General features: G+C 35.3%; 1 protein-coding gene across 1 annotated transcript; it reads right to left on the bottom strand.

Moving 5' to 3' along the window:
• Positions 1 to 6539: 6539 nt before the first annotated feature.
• On the bottom strand, positions 6540 to 19557 carry LOC116187965 (putative disease resistance protein RGA1). The gene is made up of 8 exons (XM_031517032.1): positions 19366 to 19557; positions 9233 to 12865; positions 8779 to 8945; positions 8496 to 8676; positions 8231 to 8386; positions 7616 to 8152; positions 7228 to 7514; positions 6540 to 6941 (listed from the first exon to the last, which is right to left on the bottom strand). Exon 2 carries the CDS (start codon positions 12854 to 12856, stop codon positions 9269 to 9271), a length of 3588 nt encoding a protein of 1195 aa, XP_031372892.1. The 5' UTR covers positions 12857 to 12865; positions 19366 to 19557; the 3' UTR covers positions 6540 to 6941; positions 7228 to 7514; positions 7616 to 8152; positions 8231 to 8386; positions 8496 to 8676; positions 8779 to 8945; positions 9233 to 9268.
• Positions 19558 to 21708: the final 2151 nt, after the last annotated feature.

The following is a 21708-nucleotide window of genomic DNA, read 5'->3' as shown; positions in this document are numbered from 1 at the left end:
TGCTATTTGGCACAGTATGAACTTTTCAGTGGGAAAAAGATCCAAACTCAAAACTTCAGGGTGCAAAATGAATTTTCAGGGAAGATATATTCCCAAGTGGTTCCGGTGGGCTTGACACAGAGGATCGCATCCCCTCCCACCCTTTGTCTGCGGACGAAGAGGAAATGAAAGCAGCTCCATGAAATAATCATGGCCGGTTTCTTCAATTGTTTGCTTATTGCTAAGGGATTTGATAAATCCCTGCGCCATTCAAAGATGAATGAGCTCACAGGTTCTAGCCTGTAATCTTTCGGAAACAAGCTGCAATAAGGAAAGTATCTTTTCAGATGTGACGGTAAAATATCATAACTCAGCTTAAGGGATGGCATTGTGTCACATTCTTCTTAATTTATTCTCGATAAATCATTATTCTTGAATTTCAACCAATCTTCTTCCATATTTCTCGAGAATAATAACAATTACACGATCGTAGTAATTGTAAGGGAAACTCCTGCACACTTCTTCAGAATTTCGTTTGCGACCATTTCTAAACTTTGACTTTTCCACTGATGTTCTTGCTTCCTTGACATTAGCATTAGCAGAGAACATGACTCATCCTCAGGTAAGCCACTCAATTCATGGGATATGTCAGTCATAGTTTTGCCCACACGGGATTGCGAGTGGTCACCAATTTCTTACTTTTGCACTGTTCATAAGATATCCTTAAAGTTTCAACCACTTGCGCCGATTTTCATTCCGCGCATCATCTAACACAAGTAAAAACTTTTTTCCATCGAGTACTTCCCCCCAGCTTTCTTTGCAACTTATAGATGTTGGTGAGCCTTGCAAGTACGTTTTCCAGAATGTGATCTCGTGTCATTTTCATCATATAATCCTTTCCAACGAGCTCTTCTCCAAGCAAGTTTCTCAATTCATTCATGTTGAGGCTACCAATGCATTCTCGTACTATCTTCCTCAAAATATCCCCCACGTCGAAATTGGTCGACACACAAACCCAGAGCTTCAATTCGAAGTATTCCTTCGCTCTCTCATTATCGAATACGAGTCTTGCCAGTGTCGTTTTCCCTAGGCCGCCAAAACCCACTATTGGGATGACGGAAACATTCTCCTCAAAATCAGGATTAAGTAAGAACTCGATAATTTCCTTCTTGTCCTTGGAGTGAAGTGACCCATTGGAGAAACGACATGATGCTAATCCATTTTCAGTCGGACGAAATCTGAAAAAAAATAAAAAAAATAAATCTTTCTAGTATGCTGTTGAGAGATATGGAACTTTCGTGAGCCTTTCCAGACTAAATAAAAGCAGAGATATCGAGACATAATTGTGCCACACAAATTATTCGGGAGTAAATTTAAAATCGATTGACGAGATTGAAATCAGTAAATCACCACATTTGTTGGTAAACTATGGTTACATACCTATCCATGACCAACCGACCATGCATATTCCATTCTTCAAGTCTCCTAACATGAAACACGACATATAAATATCTACCCGCCCAACTTGCTATCAATAAATAAAGGAGCATTGTTGGATCCTCCGAGTCGCACTTGCCGAAAGCAGAGAGGAGTGGCACACTTGTAATTTTCATCAAAAATAGGGGCAATTAGTGTAGCAGAGGGGTTCGCAGGATTCGGAGTTTGACTTTGTCGGAGGGAAATGCCTTTCTGTAAATAAAGGTTTGGGAAAACAAAAGTTATTACTAAACTTTTTTTTTTTTTAAAGCTGAATCAGTTATTAGTTATTACCAAACTTGATAGCTAAAGAAAAACAACATTTGTATGTATATGCTCTCTCTCTCTCTCTCTCTCTCTCTCTCTCTCTCTCTATATATATATATATATATATAGAAATATAGAGGTATAGTGGACGGTGAGTAGACCTTCCCTCGATAACCTGTTGACCCTTATGAACTTGGACGGTGAGTGGGTGCATGTGTATAACATGCCCTTATTAACAAGCCCTTATTTTTTTATTTCTTATTTTTATAATTTATTTATTTTTTAACTTTTATTTTAGGTCCAACAATTCTTTTTCCTCTACATTCGTGGAGCTGGAGCTATAGTTAGTGCAATAAAGATGATCACACGTATTAAACATTCAATCCCATGTATGGAAGTATTGAATTTTTATTAGACTTATAATGACTTGAGCACTTGAACCGTGACAAAAAATTCAATTAGGGGATCCAGGAAATGCCCGCCTATGAGTCTATATCTGATAGCATTCATGACATATATTGCATACCCATATATAGGTTCATAATATTTGATATTATTCTATATCAAACATGCACTGATACAATGATCTTCCAATAATTCTCATCACATTTTTAACTTTGAACAAATAGTGCCGCCGGTTAAGTGACATATATCGACCAACTTTGCCTTTTCTTTTAAGAAAAGGAATTTCCAATATTTACATGTTTTAATGCACATACTAATATATATATATATATATATATATATGTGTGTGTGTGTGTGTGCGTGTGTGCGTGTTTGTATATGCATATAAGTTGACTCTGAAAGAACTAGGAAAATGTCAACACCCAGAATCATTACGTTACAACTCGGAAAAAAAAAAAGGATGTCTGATCACCATTCACTAGTTGTTCCCCCGTTAACGAATCTTATAAAAGTCCATATGCATATACCGGGACCTTATCATATGTAGTTCGGTATAACATTTGTTTTCAATGAATCCATGAAGTGCCCTCATTCTATCGGGGCTAATTCTCATTATAAAAAGGTGATTTATATTGACACGAAGTGTTTTCGGTGAATATCAGAACCTCAATTTATTAAAATTAGTTCCCATTATTAAGTTGTTAACTTGTCTTGACATGAAGTACTTTCAGTAAATATCGAATTTTCACACAGCCCAATTCTAAGTTATGTATAGTAGTCCAGTGATGGATTTTAGTCTATCTAAAGATTCTGATTGTGCGATATTTGATGGAATAATTATGAGTAATTTATTTGTTCTTGACACCTATCTCATTATGGAACCATGTAAGGTTGATTTTATGCGGAACATATTGAGAGAAACTAGATAGTAGTGTATCAGAAACATGTTTTCGACTTATAAATTAGGCGATTTTTCTCGTCACGACTAGATTGGTTCTACTATAAAACATGTTTTTATCGTTCCAATCCAATTATAATGGACATCAGATAGATCGGTTTTATTGGCCTATCGATAGAGGGGGAGATGACGCGCTTAGAATAGGACTTCTCAAGGCCATCCGCCACATGGCATCTAACCACTGGCTGTAATGGAAACCACCATTGTGGGGATTCATGATAGACCTGCAAGGTCTCCTAGAACTTTTGATACTCTATAAAAAAAATATGTATATTCTAGATATATAAAGTGAACAATATACTTATAGAGAAATCGTACTCTTGTAATATATATAAATACTTACGAGAAGTGGAGATATCGTATAGGGTGTTAAAAAAGGCATAGTGAATAGAAAGAGGATGGACAAAATGAATTATCTCGAGTACTTATAGAGAATTTAATTCATTGAACTTGAAGAATATTACGTATTTCGAGCGGTTCTTCACAATTATCGATTTAAAAAAATTTTCAGTTACATGTTATTACATGCAAATAATATAAATAAATTTCTAACATTCATTGATCTAAGACCAATAAAATATAGTATAAGTTCATTTAACAAAAATTGAAAGATTAGTTATTGTGGAAATGAGAGTTATCAAATGGATTAATTCGAGCAATTGAGGATGTTTTAACAGGAGTTGAGGGTTATTAAATGAAACTCTTACATTACGCACCACGACTTTTATATATTATAATTATTATAGTTATGTCGATTACTTATAGAGAATTTAATACATTGAAATTGAAGAATGTCACGTACTTCAAGCGGTTCTTTTCAATTATCGATTCAAAAAAGTTTTTAGTTACATGTAATTACATGCAAATAATATAAATAAATTTCTAACATTCGTTGAATCTAACACCAATAAAATATAGTATAAGTTCATTTAAAAAATTGAAAGGTTAAGTCATGTGGAACCGAGTGTTATCAAATGAATTGATTCGAGCAACTTATGACATTTTATAAGGAGCTGAGGGTTATTAAATAAAACTCTTGCATTTTGCGGCATGACTTTTATATATTATAATAATTATAATAATGTCGATTACTTATAGAGAATTTAATAAATTGAACTTGAAGAATATCAAGTACTTCAAGCGGTTCTTTCCAATTATCGATCCAAAAAAGTTTTTAGTTGCATGTTATTACATGCAAATAATATAAACAAATTTCTAACATTCGTTGAATATAACACCGATAAAATATAGCATAAGTTCATTTAACTAAAATTGAAAGGTTAATTCACGTGAAACTGGGAGTTATCAAATGGATTGATTCGAGCAACTAAGAATGTTTTACTAGGCGCTGAGGGTTATTAGATAAAGGGTAAATTCCCAAAAAAAAAATTAACGTAGAGAGAAAAAGATATGGATTAGTTCAAACGGTTCGATACTTGTTCCGCTTAAGCAAGGTCTCGGGTTCTAGCTCTTGTAAATGCAGAAAATTCAAGCTATGAGAGCTTTACCCCTTAGTGGGCCGACCCGACTCAACTGGATTAGTCAGGGCCCATTTGAACTTCCGGATACCATAGTTCACACAAAAATAATAATAATAATATTGGAAAAACAATTATATTAAATTAACTCGACAAAATTATTGTGGTAATGAAATTTGGTCCTCTAGAATATCAACTGGCCGCCGCTCCTCTGTTTCCCGTCAATTTTCGGAAAAATACCTGAGCGATACCCAGGACATCATTCTATGTGGCTCCCTCTTCTATCCACACTCCATAGAGGAACATTTCTTTCCCTTTTTATTTTTGGCCAATGTTCACTTTTGAGACAATGTCCCAAATACAAATAAAGGCACTTTGATTTTTTTTTTCTCGGTTACAAGGGAGATCTGTGCACCTAATACAATAAAAATAGAAATCATAATAGAAAATAATGGGGGAAAAGTAGTTCACTAGGTATAGGACTTGGAACTTCTTAGTTACCAAACGAGGGTTGTGCACACCCCTTTTGATGCACTTTTGTTATTTTATCTGCAAATAACCAAATAATGTTCAGATTAATATTCGACCTTCAAATAATGTTCTTGAGTGCCTGAAACAGAATGGTCTTCCTAATGCTGCATTTGCCCCACCGGCAGTTCATTCAAAGTCAGTATGTGATATGTTCGTGGATGTTGAATTTTCTGTATGGTCACGGCAGAGCTGAAGTATTATGCATGGAGAAAATTATTAAAGCTAGGGGACTCAGCATATCCACTCATTTTTCACAAGGTCGGCAATGGACAAAATACTCACTTCACCTCCACATGCGCAATTATGTGTGGTATCTATCCCCTTTACTCAAATATGGCTAATGCGGTAGATAAAGAGGATTGGAGAAATAGAAGCTTTCGAGATGCAGGAAGAAGGTTCATAAAGTCCATTCTATTCACGCAAGTCTGGATTTTGAAAAGGGGGATGAGGTGGTTTGGAAGGCCGACTGGAAAGGAAAGTTTTACATTGACAGTTGTATGGTTTCATCTAAGTGTCCCAAGGCATTGTTTTGTTAGTTGGATGGCAATTCAAAATAAGCTCTCCACGATGGACGGAGTAGCAAGATGGAATCATGAAGTGGATGCATGCTGCTCCTTCTGTGACAATGGTGTTGAAAGTAGAGGCCAACTTTCTTTACATGTCTCATAACAAAAGGGGTATGGCGGCAGGTCCTCCAACTCTGTGGAATCCAAAGAAATACTGGAGATTGGAGCTTTGAGTTTCATTGGGATTCTAAACATCTGAATTTGGGTAAGGCAATTCATAAATTTCTCTTGGAAGATGAAGTTAGCTTGGCACGCTTATATGTATCACGTATAGAGAGCAAGGAACAACTTGCCTTTTGGGGATAAGTCCATTCCTCTGCAGCAAGTTTGGAACTCCATTAGGAGCACAGTTAAAGAGAGGATTATAGGAATCCCACATTTGGATAAAAGGGTGAACAAAGATGCAGAAATACAAGTTACAGATTAAATCACTCGGTGAGCTTTCTCACTTGTGTTGGGATTGCTTCCATAAAGAACGAGCTCCGCAAATGAGGGAGTTGAGGACCATTATATGTGGAGATGCTGTTTGAGCCTCATAATAAAAAGTCTGGATAATAAGCAGCCTTGAGCCTGGCCAGAAAGTACAGGCACAATCCGATTCGGGCTGTCCAAAATGGGCATAGATTTGGATTCAACAACTCCTCCTGCCGAAATATCTAACACGAAGTGTGAACGGGGGCGCTAATTCTACATAAATATATCTACGATGCCCATTTACATAAACTCATTTACGGTTTAGCGTATCTCAGAATTCATTCTGCACCTTCTGCAAAGCAGAGCAGATCAACTATCTGAGAGGACATACCGGAGGTACAAGGAGACTGAACGGTTCTCTCAAGTGTTCTAGGAATATTCTGTCGGATCCCTTGGAAATGTATAGAAACAGAAATCAACTATCTCCTCCATCATTTCTTCCAAACTTGGAAAATCAAGCCACCAAAAAGTTCAGGCAAGAACACGACCGCAAAAAATTAAATGATCTCGACGGCTTACAGGAAGTACCGTCCTGTTTAAATTTGATGCAACTGAGGGAAGTTGAAACAGGCCATTAATCAAACGAATTGCCATCTCCCCTACTCTTTCACTATCAAAAAGTAAATAAGTCATTAAATTTCACATATACATATCCGGAGTGGAATATTAACAAGCTTCAATGATATCAGGAAAAGGAGTCTATAATTTTCTTCCTCTTGGAGAAGTTGAAACTCAATGGTCGATATCACTGAGCAGAGTTTGAGCTAAATATTGGAAGCAGGAACCACAGCAGGCCCTCCATATCATCTGCAGTTTGAGTTGGGCAGAAATTAAGGGAAAAGAATGAAAGGAAACTTGTTTGATAATAGACATCTAATCCTCAAAGCAGTAGTCTTTGGCTCAAAAATGGTCTCAGTAGATTCATCCAAACTAACAGAAAGAGAGGAGATAAGAATTCATGTCTAATAGTTTCAACTCAGAGACATAATTACCATGGAGAGTCAGTAAAATGAAAGCAATGCAAGTATTAAACGGGGAAACTATACAAATATCAAAGCAAGAATGAAATAACGAGAACGGGAAATGCATTGACCTTTGGAGGCAGTGAGAGAGAACCAGCTTCAGCATATATAAACATTTTTTATGTGAGAAATCTTAGGGCTGTCCTCTCTGGTATTACTTCTGCACCTTCTTCTGCGCCGTATCTGTTCCCTCCATACAAACAAAGGAGTTGAGCTCCAGAGCGCTCTGCCTTCATTATGATAAAGCTGCTTCAGCTATGCCTTCCAAATGTCTCCCCAAGGCAAACGTAGACCCTGAAATATCTCAGCTTCTGCCTTCAACTAAACAATGGTTCCAGCCACCATAAGTGACAAAGCTCTTTCATCCATCGGAACATGAAGGGAGAAACAAATTATGAAATTAGAACGAGAAGATTCAAATTCGAAGAACTATAGACGGGAAAAAAGAACAAGCTGTACCTGGAAATACTGATTAGGATAAAATTTATCCAGCACTGTACGTATGCTGAAGTTCAGAAGACATAGGAAGTCCACTATCTGCTTTGATCAAATTCTTATAAGTTGGGTGAGTCTGTGGAGTTTCCGTAGATTCTTGGACATGTTGAAGACCGTATGAAGCAGCAGTGCATGAATGATTAAACAGCTCCTAACCTCCTGATAACTGCTCACTTCAGCAAAAGTGAAATGGATGCCCCCGGAAGGAAATATTCATGAAAGGCTCGTACACTTCAGCAAGTGTACGAGCCTTGCTTCATGAATAACTGAAAGAGGAGACATCAGAAGCCACATGAGTGCTGCGGTTTGGAGTAATGACAGAAGAGTTACATAAATTATGCAAACCCTCCATAAAAATAAAAGCGTCAACTGATCTTCATCGGAAGTTCATAATTTTGATGCCACTGAATATGGATTCACAGTTCTGCTGCTGAAAACTCGGAAAGGTTGTCTCCTTCCGAGAGGAAGAATGATAGAGCTGACATCTGAACAGCAAAGAGACTGAAGCAGAATTGGATCCTATCTTTGCTTCTGTGAAGGATAAAAGAGAAGAAAAGGAGAAATATTATCTTCAGATACCATATCCTATCCTACAGCAGAACTGCAGGACTGACATTGCTGGGATGACCCCGGGAGCTAGTTTCTTCAGCTAGCCAGGTTGCTTCAGGTGCACTTCGACAAAAGATCAGAGTTCGAAAACCAGGAGGATCTCAAAGGTTCCATTCATATGTTTGCCTGCAAAATTGATAAGATTAACTTTTTTGTACTGACCATGTTAACATTATCAAACGAGGAAATCTTAATGGGAAGAAATTAGAGATGGCAATATAAGATGAAGTGCTACCTGGACATGCTGATTTTTTAATGTAAAACATATCCAACCCTCTTCAAATATGACAAATTCGGAAGTTGATATATACTACAAAATCAGCAATTCACCACTCCCTCTTTCAGAAACTCGACGGGGAAGATGAATTTGTGAGCTTGGGATGATATGATCTCGACAGCTGACAGGAAGTACCGTCCTGTTTAAATTTGATGCAGTTGAGAGAAGATGAAACAAGTCAGGAGTCAAAATAATGGCTATCTCGCTTATTGTTTGCTATCCACAGATGTACGATATATACCTGGAGTGGAATAAGAACAACCTTCATTGATCAAAGTAGGGGAGACTTTCAAAGCTTCCCCAGTCATAAAAGACTGGAACTCGATGGTCAGTGTCGCTCAGCTGTCTAAGAGCTTAAGCTAAGTACCGTGAAAGCAGGAAAGCAGATGAGGAGGCCCTTAACATTATCTGCAGATTGAGTTTACCAAAAGTTTAGTAAAGACAAAGGAAACCTAATTACATAAGCAGTAACATTCGGCTCAAAAGTCGTCTCAGTGAATCCATTCCAGAAAAGTAGAAACATTGGACAGAAGTAATTCGCGTGCAACTCTTTTCAACTCAGAAATGCAGAGACTTTGGAAATCAGATGTGACAGGGAACAATAATCGCAGTGATCTACAGACAACAATTTGAACTCTCGATGGAAGCATTAATTAAACGGGTGAATTGTACAAAGACATGAGAAGCGTATTGACCTTTGATAAGATGGCCAGGAGTATGAATGAACCAGACTAATTGCGTACATCTACTTTCTGGATGTGAGAAATCTTAGGCCAGTCCTCTCCGGTAATCTCTCTGCACCTTCTTGGCAGCTCCTTCCCGCAACCAATAACTCTAAGTTGTTTGAGTGAGGTGAGATTGGGAAACCACTCAGGCAAAGCCTTCAGATTGCTGCAGTCGAGGATACTTAACTCTTCAAGGTTAGTGAGGTGCTGCATCCACCACGGGAGAGTCTTCATTTTGTCAATCTCGTAAAATCTCAATTCCCGAAGTTTAGTGGGTTCGCCGGATTGCAAATTAGGCATGCCTCGTTGATTTCCCGACTCCCCAGAGAAGTCAAGCTGCGGATAGCCGCGTAGCTTCCCCTGAGAAGTCATGCCCTGCAGCTGCAGATTGTTCATGCCTTCACCAACACCGTCGTGACTATCTTCATCCATTGATAAATCAAGGTCTTTGCACTCAGAAATCTCCAGCATCTCAAGGGATGGTAGGTATCGGAGGATTGCCCTTACAGGGAGAGCTTTCAGTCGACGGCATTCGCTGATTACAAGAGCCTCGAGAGATGGGAGGGACCGAAACAACTCCACAGGCAAGTCCTCTGCATCCTCGATTCCACTGAATAAGATGTACGTCAGCGTGGAGAGAGATTTAGAAGACACGGTCATCTTCCCCCGCGATGGTGGAATTGGCGCTACAGTAAGGACGGGGGTTGGATCTTGGCTTAGAGATGCATCCCTCAGCAACTGCTCTGCAAGTTTGGTCGAGGTTACAGTGAAACCCATTTGTCGTAGATTTTGACCATGCGCGTAAGAGAATCCTGGGCAATATTCTATGGAGACATTGACCTTGTCAGAGAACGTGTGGAGCATTAATAACGAAGAAGAAGAAGAAGAAGAAGAAGAAGAAGAAGAAGAAGAAGAATGATCATCCTCCTCTCGTTCAATTCGGGTGTTCGTCCTCCTCTCCCATCCCCTGAATTTAGGCAAATCCCTCAGCTCTATTTCTTCTAAGGATGGAAAGAAATTATTATTAGGCTGCGGCATCCCACTCTCCTTGTCCTCTTGGCCAGTACTCTCCCATAATTCAATGCACTCCAGGCTACTCTTCCGCAAGGAGACTTTTTTCAGGAAAGGGAGGTGATCTAGAGGTGGTAGATGGCTGCAATTATTACAATAGATAATCTCAATCTGGACTAGTCTATGCAGTTGAGAAACCCACGATGAAAGCCTAGCACCACCGTATAGATTTATACTCAATACCTTCAGATCTGGATGGGGTCGCAGTCTCTCCAAAACCTCTTCTGAGTCTCCAAAACTCCAGTCTAGTTTCAAAGATTGAAGAGGAAAGTTCTTTATTGAGAACGAAGCATCTACCTCGCTCGAGGTACTCCCCACTCTATCCAAGCCTTGAATAGTCAGTTCTTTAATCCTCAATCCGGTAAGTCTACTTAACTCATTCAGCCTTGCAGCATTTAGGTTGTACCATTTCCCCCCAACCGCGAATACATCTAACGTTTGTAGACTAGTCAACTTCTCAATTCCTCTTGGCATATGTGTCAAACTACCACATCCACTCAGAATAAGCTGCCTTAGATTGACCAACTTTGTAATGCCTCTTGGTAATCTTTTTAGACGCAGACATTCTCTGAGGCTGAGCGTCTCCAAATTGCACAACTTGCTTATGGAATTCGGAAGATACCTTAACCCATAATTAAATGAGAGATCAAGGCTTCTCAAATGCTTCAATTTACCAATCGATCTGGATATCTTTTTTACTTTAGCAGAACGAAGACGTAGTGCCCGCAGATTTGTAAAACCAGAAACATCCAAATGACCATTCTCAATCTCCAGCTTTCCATGAATAAAAAGCATAGACCTTACTCTTCCATTCCACTCATAATCTCCCGCAGCAGCTATAGATACATGACGAGTTCCTTCTGGGAAGGTTTTCACATTTGAGCTATCAATGGTGATGCAATCATTTCCAGCCACCGACTGTGCAAGGTCATGCATCAAATCATGCATTTTGCAGCTCACGATGCTGCCATACAAATCTTCCTCTACATCCTGGAAAAAGGATCTTGAAAGCAGCTCCATGAAATAATCTTGACCGACTTCTTCAATTGTTTGCCTGTTGCTTAGGGGTTTGATATATCCCTGTGCCATCCAAAGATGAATGAGCTCACGTTTTTCCAACTTGCAATCTTTCGGAAACAAGCTACAATAAGAAAAACACCGTTTCAAGCGTGACGGCAAAAAATTGTAGCTCAGCTTAAGGGATGGCATGATGTCACCTTCTTCTTGATTTATTCTCGATAAATCATTATTCTTGAATTTCAACCAATCTTCTTCAGTATTTCTCGAGAATAATAACAGTCGCCCAATCGTTGTAATTGCGAGGGGAACTCCCGCACACTTCTTTAGAATTTCTTTTGCAATCGATTCTAAGTTTTCATTTCTCCACTCATGTTCTTGCTTCATTGCCATTCGCATTAGCAGAGAAAATGACTCATCCTCGGCTAAGCCACTCAATTTATGGGATCTTCCAGTCATAGTTCTGGCCACAAGAGGACTGCGAGTCGTCACCAATATTTTACTTCCTTTTGCACCGTTCTGAAGAAACCATTCGAGATTCAACCACTCGCGCCGATTCTCATTCCACACGTCATCTAACACAAGTAAAAACTTTTTTCCATCGAGCACTTCTCCCAGCTTTCTTTGCAGCTCATCCATGTTGGTGAGCTTTGCAAGTACCTTTTCTAGAATCTGATCCCGTGACATTTTCATCATATCATCCTTTCCATCGAGCTCTTCTCCAAGCAAGTTTCTCAATTCATTCATGTTGAGGCTAGCAATGCATTCTCGTACTATCTTCCCCAGAATATCCTTCACGTCAAAATTGGTCGACACACAAACCCAAAGCTTCAACTCGAAGTACTCCTTCACGCTGTCATTATTGAATACGAGTCTTGCCAGTGTCGTTTTCCCTAGACCGCCAAAACCCACTATTGGGAGGACGGAAACATTCTCCTCAAAATCAGGATTAAGTAAGAACTCGATAACTTCCTTCTTGTCCGTATCTCTTCCAATCACATACGGTTGTGGCTCATAGGGATAAGTTTCTCGCGTGACCCGGTTCTCCACCAAACTCTCAATAGGATTACTATTTCCCTCGAGATGAAAATGGACCCTATCATTCGTAATGGCATTGATTCTCTTCCTGATATCCTCGACTCGATGAGCCATCTTATTGGCATAAACGAGCTGGTTAGAAGAGGAAAAGAAGATACCGACCTCATTCAAGATCCGATTACCTCCTCCCACCACACTACGACGACGCAACACTTGAGTGGAGAAGTCATCCAGCAGGTCATCAGCATCGTAAAGCACATCTTCCAGCTTCTTCAGCCAGTCCTTCACGCCCTCAGCCAGGACTTGTCTCTTCTCAGCCTCACGAAGCATGGCAGCAATAGCCGAGACAGTACTCTGGAGATTCTGGAGCTCAACTTTGACACCACGTGCTAGTCCGATCTCCGGGGAGACGAGGGAAAGGAGATGTCCGGTGATGGACCCCACAACGGCCCCGAGAATTTCAGCCATAGTCGCTGCCTACAGATTGATAATCCAAGTCTATTCAAGTAACATATACGGTTACAAAAAGAGGCTCGTGTATTAAGTACAAACAAACGAAAAACCTAATAAAGAAGTACTGATAGTCCATACATTGATAATCGAATATGAAACTTCTAGGTTATCAAGTAATGGCATATGCTACTCCTACATCGCTGTTTCTCGTTATGTCACATATTAGGACAATGATAAGAATGTTCTTTCTCTCCTCTGTAATTATTTTCACTCATCTTTCTTATTTATTCTTATGAACCTTCACTCAGTAAAAAGGCAAAGTCCATGGTGATATTCATTCATCTTTCCTTTCAGTTTCTTTTGATTAATTAAGAATAGGGAAAGGTACCAAATGAAGCCAAAATATTTGACCACTTTTTTTTCGGTGGTACCTTGATTTCTGGAAGCCATTGGGCCCGACTAATCCAGTTTGACCCAAGTCGACCCATTAAAGAGTAAAGTCCTCCCAATCGCAGATTTTCTGCATTTACAAGGACTCGAATCCGAGACCTTACTTAAGGGGAACAAGCGGCGAACCGCTTGAATCAATCCATATCATTAACATTTAGCAACTTTTTTCTTTAAGGCCATTAAGTATATTTTCGTTAATTTCAATGAGTCCATAACGTATCCTAAAACGTTCGGGTACTTTAACATTTTTTTACAATTTAAAAATATTATGAAATGAAAAACTAATTTCTAGAACTAAAAAATTAATATAAAAACTACATCTATATCTATATCTATATGTAAATCTATGAAAGCAAGAACACGGTGTGCTCCACTAGAGAAAACCCGATTCTAAATGAAATTTTCTTTATTTTTTGAATATTTTCTTTTTATAAACAAATTTAATACTACATTTTCAAAAGATATTTTATAGGAAGATCCGAATAAAACAAAAAAATATTTTGTTAATTTTTTGATGATATACAGATAGTTACATAGTATTTAATAAATCACAAACTTTAAAATTTTTAAAACTAAAATATAATTTTGAATTTTACAAATTCTTAATATTGAATATTAAAAAATAATATATTAGAATTTTATCTTTTTTTCTAATATTGATCATTGAATGGCATTTTCTCCTTTTTTAGTTTTTTTCTCAAATTTCTGAGATTTTTAATTTCTACAAAACATTTTAATAAATTTTTAATTTTCTAATGACATTTTATCATAAGATCTGAATAATACAAAATATTTTCCTAATTTTATGATGAGATGTTGTGTTAATGACATAATATTTAATTAATAAATCAAAACTTCTGAATTTTTAAAAATTCAAAAATGATTTTCAATTTTTCTAATTATTAATATAAATATCAAAAATTAACATATTGGAATTTTATGAATTTTCCTAACATCGATTACTGATGGAATTTTCTCTATTTTTTAGTTTTTCTAATTATAGTAACTTATAATAAGATAGATTTTTGAATTTTTTAAACGATATCTTATCACATTGGTCTCAATAAAATATAATATTCTTTCTAATTCAATACTAGTAATAGAAATCTAATATAACATTTTTCCTGACTGTAGATTATGATTTATAATAGTCTAAATTATGAATTTGATATATAATAAAATTAACAAAATGGAAAAATGGATCTCACTCTACCCGTCAACATACGGATTACACGACTAGTATATAAGAAACCAAGAACATAGTGGGCCCATCCAAATGGCCTTAAAACGCTCGGTTACAAAATGAAATTTTGCCCTTTTTATAAATTTTATAAAAGCTTTTAATATTTTTTTGAAATATCAAAAATATGTTTTATCATAAGATCCGAATAAAATAGAGCAATTTTCTATTTTTCTGATGAGATATTTTTAGTTACATAACATATAATAAATCACAAAATATTGAATTTTAAAATTCAAAAGTGATTTTGAATTTTTCTAATTATTAATATTTAATATTAAAAATTAACATGTTGACGTTTATTAATTTTTTTGATATCAATCAATGAATGGAATTTTTATTTTTTAATTTTCTATTCTTATAATAATTTTTAAAGTATTTACTTATTTTTTGAAATTTTAAAATATATTTTGTTATATTGATCTGAATAAAATAGAATTATTTTTTAATTGAATATCAGTTATATATGTTGGATATGATAAATTCTTATTGATTGTAGATTATGATTTATAGCAATTTAAAATATGCATACGATATATGAAATTTTCAAAACAGAAAAATGGATCACGTGCAATGCACGACTTCCATGACTAGTACATATGAAAGCAAAAATATGGTCGGCCCGATCTGAAGACCTCAGAACATCCGAATCCTAAATGGAATTTTTCTAGTTTTTTGAATTTTTATAATAAGTTTTAAAAGAAAGATTTTTTTATAATTTTAAAGAGAGATTATAGGAAGTTTTTTTTATTTGTGTTAATATTTTATTCATTAAATTTTTGAAATAAGTTGTCTCCAAGACCTTTTTTGAAATTTAGTTTTACATTAATATAAAGATATATAGATTTCCTCAACTAAACTTTCTTGATTTTTAAGTATCGTTTTAAATTTTTATTATAATATCTATATCTTTGTCTATATATATTATAAATATCTAATACTACTTATTTAAGGGAAATATGGGTTTTTTAACCACCACTGATTATTCTAAAGTGACATTAAATTAAAAGGAAATTATGGATAAATAAGTAATTTTTTAAAAAAATTTCAACTTCTAATTGCCAACTCTGGTCCCCCTCTCTCTTAATTTTCACTCTCTCACTAATACTCCAAATTCAATTTTAATTTTTCTTTATTAATTTCATTAGACAATTTACTTAACGCCATGTGTAGCACGTGTCCGGCTTTAGAATATATAAAAATAAATCAAGTAATACCAATATCACTAAAATAAATTTGCTCGATCGTTTGAGTTTTTCAAATTTTTGAAAGACATTTTACAACTAGATCCAAAAAATAAAATAAAATATTTTTTTTTAACTTTCCCATGAGATACCATTAATTTCATAATATTTAATAAATAACAAAATTTTGATTTTTTAAAACCAAAAGAATATTTTTATAAGATATCGATATAACAAAATATCTTTAAAACTTTTTAAGAAGATTTTATTATTTACGTAATATTTAATTTCTTGATTCTAAATTTAAGATAAAAAATGATATTACCTCAGTTATATATCTCTACTAGAACATATTTTTGTTAATTGATAATTACGATTTATATAATATATAATAAAAAGTGACGGAAAAAAAATGCATCACCGTCCATCCTATGCAACCCACGAGACGCCCAATGCGTAAGGCAGCAACAAATTAATATAACAAAATGTGATATTATTATAAGAAGCCAAATTATTTTTCTAAATATTAGCGACCGAAAATACCAGATTACCTTTCTTTGAACATCTTTTCTTCTTAGTATCTTACTCAACATTAAAGTAGGAAATCAAATAGGAAGATAAAGATGGATGTAACAACTTTTCATATATTTTCATAATATTCCTTCATACTCCAAAACTGATATTACTAATGATGGAAGCATTCAAAAAGTTTATAGAAATTATTGGTTTGTTAAAGAGGTAGATATTTGGGATTTTTATGATGACGTGGCACCTTAACATTCCACCATTTGTTGCATTTTCATTGGTAATGAATCCAAAAGTGACTTAACAAGAAGCTTCGTCTTATATGGCATTTTCTTATGCATAGGGGTAGCCGTTATAATTGTATGTAGATTGTACGGAGATCACATGAAAGAAAGGTGGCGGCCGACCTCTCCAGAAAATGAGAGAAGTCCATCGTGATGAAACTTTGAAATAGAGGAGACCACTGAATTTGGGAAGGTCAATGGAGACTACAAAATGACGATCCCGCTATTTCCAATGGGGCCTCGGCTGTGGGATCTCGAAAATCTGGGGTTGGGGGTTGGTGCCTCAGACGCCTGAGGTCGCTAGGAACCTTTGGGGCGACTGGCAACCTAGGGGCAGGGGTATGGTGGCCTCCGGCAACCGCCCCTCTTCGGATGTTCTCTATTCAACATTTTTTAGTTTGATTTTGCTAATCTCATAAATTAACTTTTAATTTTAGAAGTTTGTTTCTTAGCTTATGCTATGTAAAATATATTAATACAGCGTTTGGTAAAGAAGTTAATTTGAGAAGATGAAGACAAGAGTAGTTGAGAAAATTATGTGAGAGAATTTGAAGAAGAAGATAAAAAAGTAATGATCGTGTTGTTGAATTGAGGAAAAAATGTTGACATTAAGAAAAAAGTATTGAATAGTTGAGAAAATTTAATATTAAAAAATTAATTTAGATAATAGATAAGAAAAAAGTATGGGAGAAAATTTGAAGAAAAAAATAAAAAAGTAATAATTGTGTTGTTAAATTGAGGAAAAAGTAAAATTAAGTTGAGTTAAGTAAAATTAAACTTTATTACCAAAGTCTGTTTGGTTTTTGAATAAAAAATTTTACTCTACCCAACTCAACTATATTCTTTCATAAATTCAGCACTAGAATCATCACTATTTTGTCTTTTTCTCCCTTTAGTAACAATTTATCACTCATTTTTTTAACCATTTTTATAATTAATTAATAAATTCCCCGTCTATTTTCACATCTATATATACATACATATATATATTCTCACACATCGATATATTTTCAACACTTACAATTATTACATAAAATCAAGTTGAGTTGGATCATGATCCAACTCGAAAACCAAACCCAAGCTAAGTTACTCACGGCCTTATTCAAACATTTCACACAACTTTATGGCCTTAATGAAACGTGATGGTCTTAAAGAGAAAAGTTGCCAAATGTTTTGGCCTTATTAGGTACTTTTCTCTTAAGAATATTTCCTTCAGGATTAAATATTTTTCGCAATGTTTTCTGGTCTATATTTTTTGGTTGTGGTGTAAAGATTTTTATGGCAATAAATATATATTTGGTGTAATAATGTGTTTTATTTGGAATTTATTCTTAATTAATTGGAAAGATTGTCCCTATACGGTTATCTTGGTGTTTTAACCCATGGCGATTTCACTTTTATATACTTGTTATTTTCCTATTAAAAATAATATTTGTCAATTTATAATTTAAAAATTCTAATAATAGTCTTTAAAAGAATTTCGTGTGACTTTTGGTAAAAAATTTATAATTATTAGTTTAAATGATTAAATTATGATTTTGCAATTAATTACTTATTTACCGTTTACTATATGCTCAATTTTATTTTTGATGCATAATCATATAAGCTTAGTTCAAATATCAAAAATGGAAATTTATGTTTCACCTTATTTTAAGGCAAAGTTTGACATTCCCACTTGCACATGTTAATCATTTTTTTATATTATAACAATAAGTTCGTAGTGCCTTATTCTTTTATTTTACCATAAATTAAAAAAGAAAGTGTTTGGTGGTGATAACGTATTTGAAAATTCTATATATGATCTGTTTTTTAGTGTTTTTAGCAATTATGTGATATATATTCATTTTCAAACATTTTTATCATTTTTATAAGGGTAAATTACAAAAAAAAACCCAAGTTTTGTAAAATATCTCAATTTTGTCCTAAGTTTTGTTTTGTAACAGGAAAAATCATAAGTTTTCTAAAATGTCTCAAAAATGACCTCCGTTATAACTTCCGTCAATTTTGCTGCTGATGGTGGGTCCCTTTAACAGTCCACGTAGGTCACACGTAGGCAAAAATTGACGGAAGTTATAACGGATGTCATTTTTGAGACATTTTAGAAAACTTATGGTTTTTTTTATTACAAAACAAAATTTATGACAAAACTGAGACTTTTTATAAAATTTGGGTTTTTTTTTGTAATTTGCCCTTATTATAATAATCACTTATATTTTTATTTTCTTACTTTCAAAATAATAAAAAATTAAATAAATCAAAATTTCAAATTTTAAGCGACAACCCTTTATATTAAGTTATTGCAGTTCATAATCATATCCTCACGATAATAAATAAATAGATTCAAGACTAAAAGAATCAGAATGGTAACATATATAGATTCATTTGGAGCCACTCATATCATCCCTCCAAACAGAAAATAAGCAAAGACACATAGACAATCTAGCTGTAAGCAGTGAATAACATACTATCAAAGAAGTGAAGTCACTTTTCACCCAAAAAAAAAAAAGAAGTGAAGTCACTATTTCACTCTTCCATATGGTTTCTCATGATCAGCTAACATGCTTTAATCACATGATGCAAGTGACATTTAACCCAAAAGGCAAAAAAACCTTAGCCGATGAATCTCTTGATCGCATAATAGGGGTATGTAGTGGCCTTAAGAGAGACAGAAGTAAAACATAAAATTTGAGAAGGGGACATAAATGGACGCATGCAAATGAAGGAGAAAGATAATGCAGTGAACTTACTAGTAAATAGGAAGGAGAAAAGGAGAATGCAAATTCAAATTACCAAATCAAAGTTATTCATAAAAAAAAAAACAAAAAAAAAACAATGGATTACCTGTATACGCAAAGCTTGGGGCAAGCAGGATGGAGACCAAGAAGAATCAAATGCAAACTGGGCAGAGAAATGGGAGATGGAGGCAACGCAGATAATGATTGAGAGAAAGGGGGATGGAGGAGAACGATGCAAAGCTGAGGCAAGGAGGAGGGAGATTGGACGGAGATGGAGGTACGACAGACAGTGAGGATAGAGGAATTGTAATAGATGATAAAGAATATAAACAGAGAAAAAGAGAATGCTTTGTCCGTGAGGGGAAAAAGGTATAAAGGGATGATGTGGGAAAAAAATTTTGGGTGAATCATATTAGGAACGACATTATCGAAGTAAATTCACCTGTTTTTGTTACAAATGAAACACTTAATACAATAAAATAGAAATTTTAATAAATGATAAAGGGGCACTAATACACCATCTTACTATTGAACATAAAACATTTTAATTACCAAGTAAAAACGTATGCCGCTACGCTACGCCTTCTATTGATAATTATAAAAGGCTTTATTTATTTGGTGTCTATGAATTTATGGATGTTTTCTTTGATGTTAAACTCGCTATTTGCACATTCCCTTTTTTTTGGGTGGATGAAATTCATTACTTTGCTTTAAGGAAAAGCAATGAATAAGATTCCCGGCTTAATAAAGAAAAAGAAGATATGCTTAGGATGCCTTTTACTTTCAAGTCATTGTTACCTTGTAAAAGAGCCTACGAATGCGCTCTAATTGGAACATTTTATTTTATTCTCCTAATGCTGCTTCAAACTGCTACATGAACTATTAATGACATTAAATATCTGACAAACAATTAATAACCCGAAAAAAATATTATAGTATTGAAATTCGGCTCCTCTGTTTAGACTGTTTCACGTCCATTTTTGTAGAAATACCTAAGCCATAGAGCCCCATTTCTCTCCTTTTTACTTTCTTTATTTTATCTACATTCCCATCCGAGCTTTGCCTTGTCTAGATTAAATATTACACCTTAAAATATTCTTTAGTACTTGAAATGGAACAGACTTCCCGATGCTGCATTGCCCGGCAGATCATTCTAAGTCAGTACTTGAGTTGTTCATGGATATTGAATATTCAGTATGGTCACGGCAGGGCTGAAGTATTGTAACGTTTTCAATATTTCCCAGTTGTTCAGAGACACGATTGAATTACACAGCTGATTGTGTCTTCTGGGCAAGCGCAAAGTTCGTATGTGGGAAGCAGATGGAGTAAAGAAACTGAGAAGCACGTAGTTTCTGCAGAAACTGAAGGAAGAGCAGCAACATTATGGGGTTTAATATGGAGAGAAATTGCATAGTTATGTCATTATATGAACCCACTATGATAGGAAAATGGTTGGGCGAGAATTGAACGATTATGCTAGTTCGGTGAACCTTTAAAATATTATTCTTGTCTAAACCTTATAACCCACTCCTTGACTAGGATTAACTCCTTAATAATTATATCCTGGCAAATCCCATTCCTATCCTGTCATCACCAACATAGGTTTAGGATTTCAGGTCCCCTTTATCCAGGTTACCAGACGTGCCCTTCATATTTAGGACACTCCATTCATGACATGGTGCTGATCCGTACACCCCATAACTACATTGCCGGTTGCAATTTCACCAAATAAATGTGACTTCAGATTGTCCTTATGATGTTAACAGTTTAGAGGGCTTAAGGGTAAACCAGGCCTCTAATATACTTATCAAGTCAGTCCTTTTGTCGAGACATAGAACAGATGTTGTGCACTAATATATAATTACTTTGCTTTAAAGGCAAGCAACAAAATTCCTGCATGAGATGAGATTTCCTTATCTTTTTATATATAAAAGAGATAAAAGAAAAGAGAAAAAAGAGATTGTTTGGAATGGTTTCTTATCTTAGACAAGAATCGACTTTTCTGCGATGTGTGATGTCCAATATATATATATCAGTCTCCGGGAAGGAAATCACGCAATCATCCTCAATAAAGCAGCCGGGTTTATAAGTAAAGCAGAACTGCCCGGATTTTTGAAATGTTATCGACGCTGCGACTCACTAATAAAGCAGCCAGATTTAGCATTTACAGAAGAGATTCATGGACTTGAGTACTCAAAATAACTTCCGGTGCTGAAGACATAGTGTTGCATATGATCTTTCTTGGAAAACCTTTCGAAGTTATTGCAAGTATTCTTAACCGTACTTTCATTTCTAAAACGACTCACTGTAGCTTTCCATACTGGTGATTCTGCCAGCTCTCGAAGGAAATTTGCATCATCTAAATTCTAAACTAATTATTCAGGTAATCATTCTGACAGTGAAGGCAAAATAATGGTGAATTGGATGCCCTCAAGTTGGTGAGGGTCAT

This window comes from Punica granatum, chromosome 8, assembly GCF_007655135.1.
Source record: "Punica granatum isolate Tunisia-2019 chromosome 8, ASM765513v2, whole genome shotgun sequence".
NCBI classification, from domain to species: Eukaryota; Viridiplantae; Streptophyta; class Magnoliopsida; order Myrtales; family Lythraceae; genus Punica; species Punica granatum.
Note: the sequence above shows the minus strand (reverse complement) of the source record. Positions and strands in the feature narration are given on the sequence as shown.

Bases quoted from the DNA above. Each gene is read 5' to 3' on its own strand.
- LOC116187965 (XM_031517032.1), bottom strand. From the start codon at position 12,856: ATGGCTGAAATTCTCGGGGCCGTTGTGGGGTCCATCACCGGACATCTC.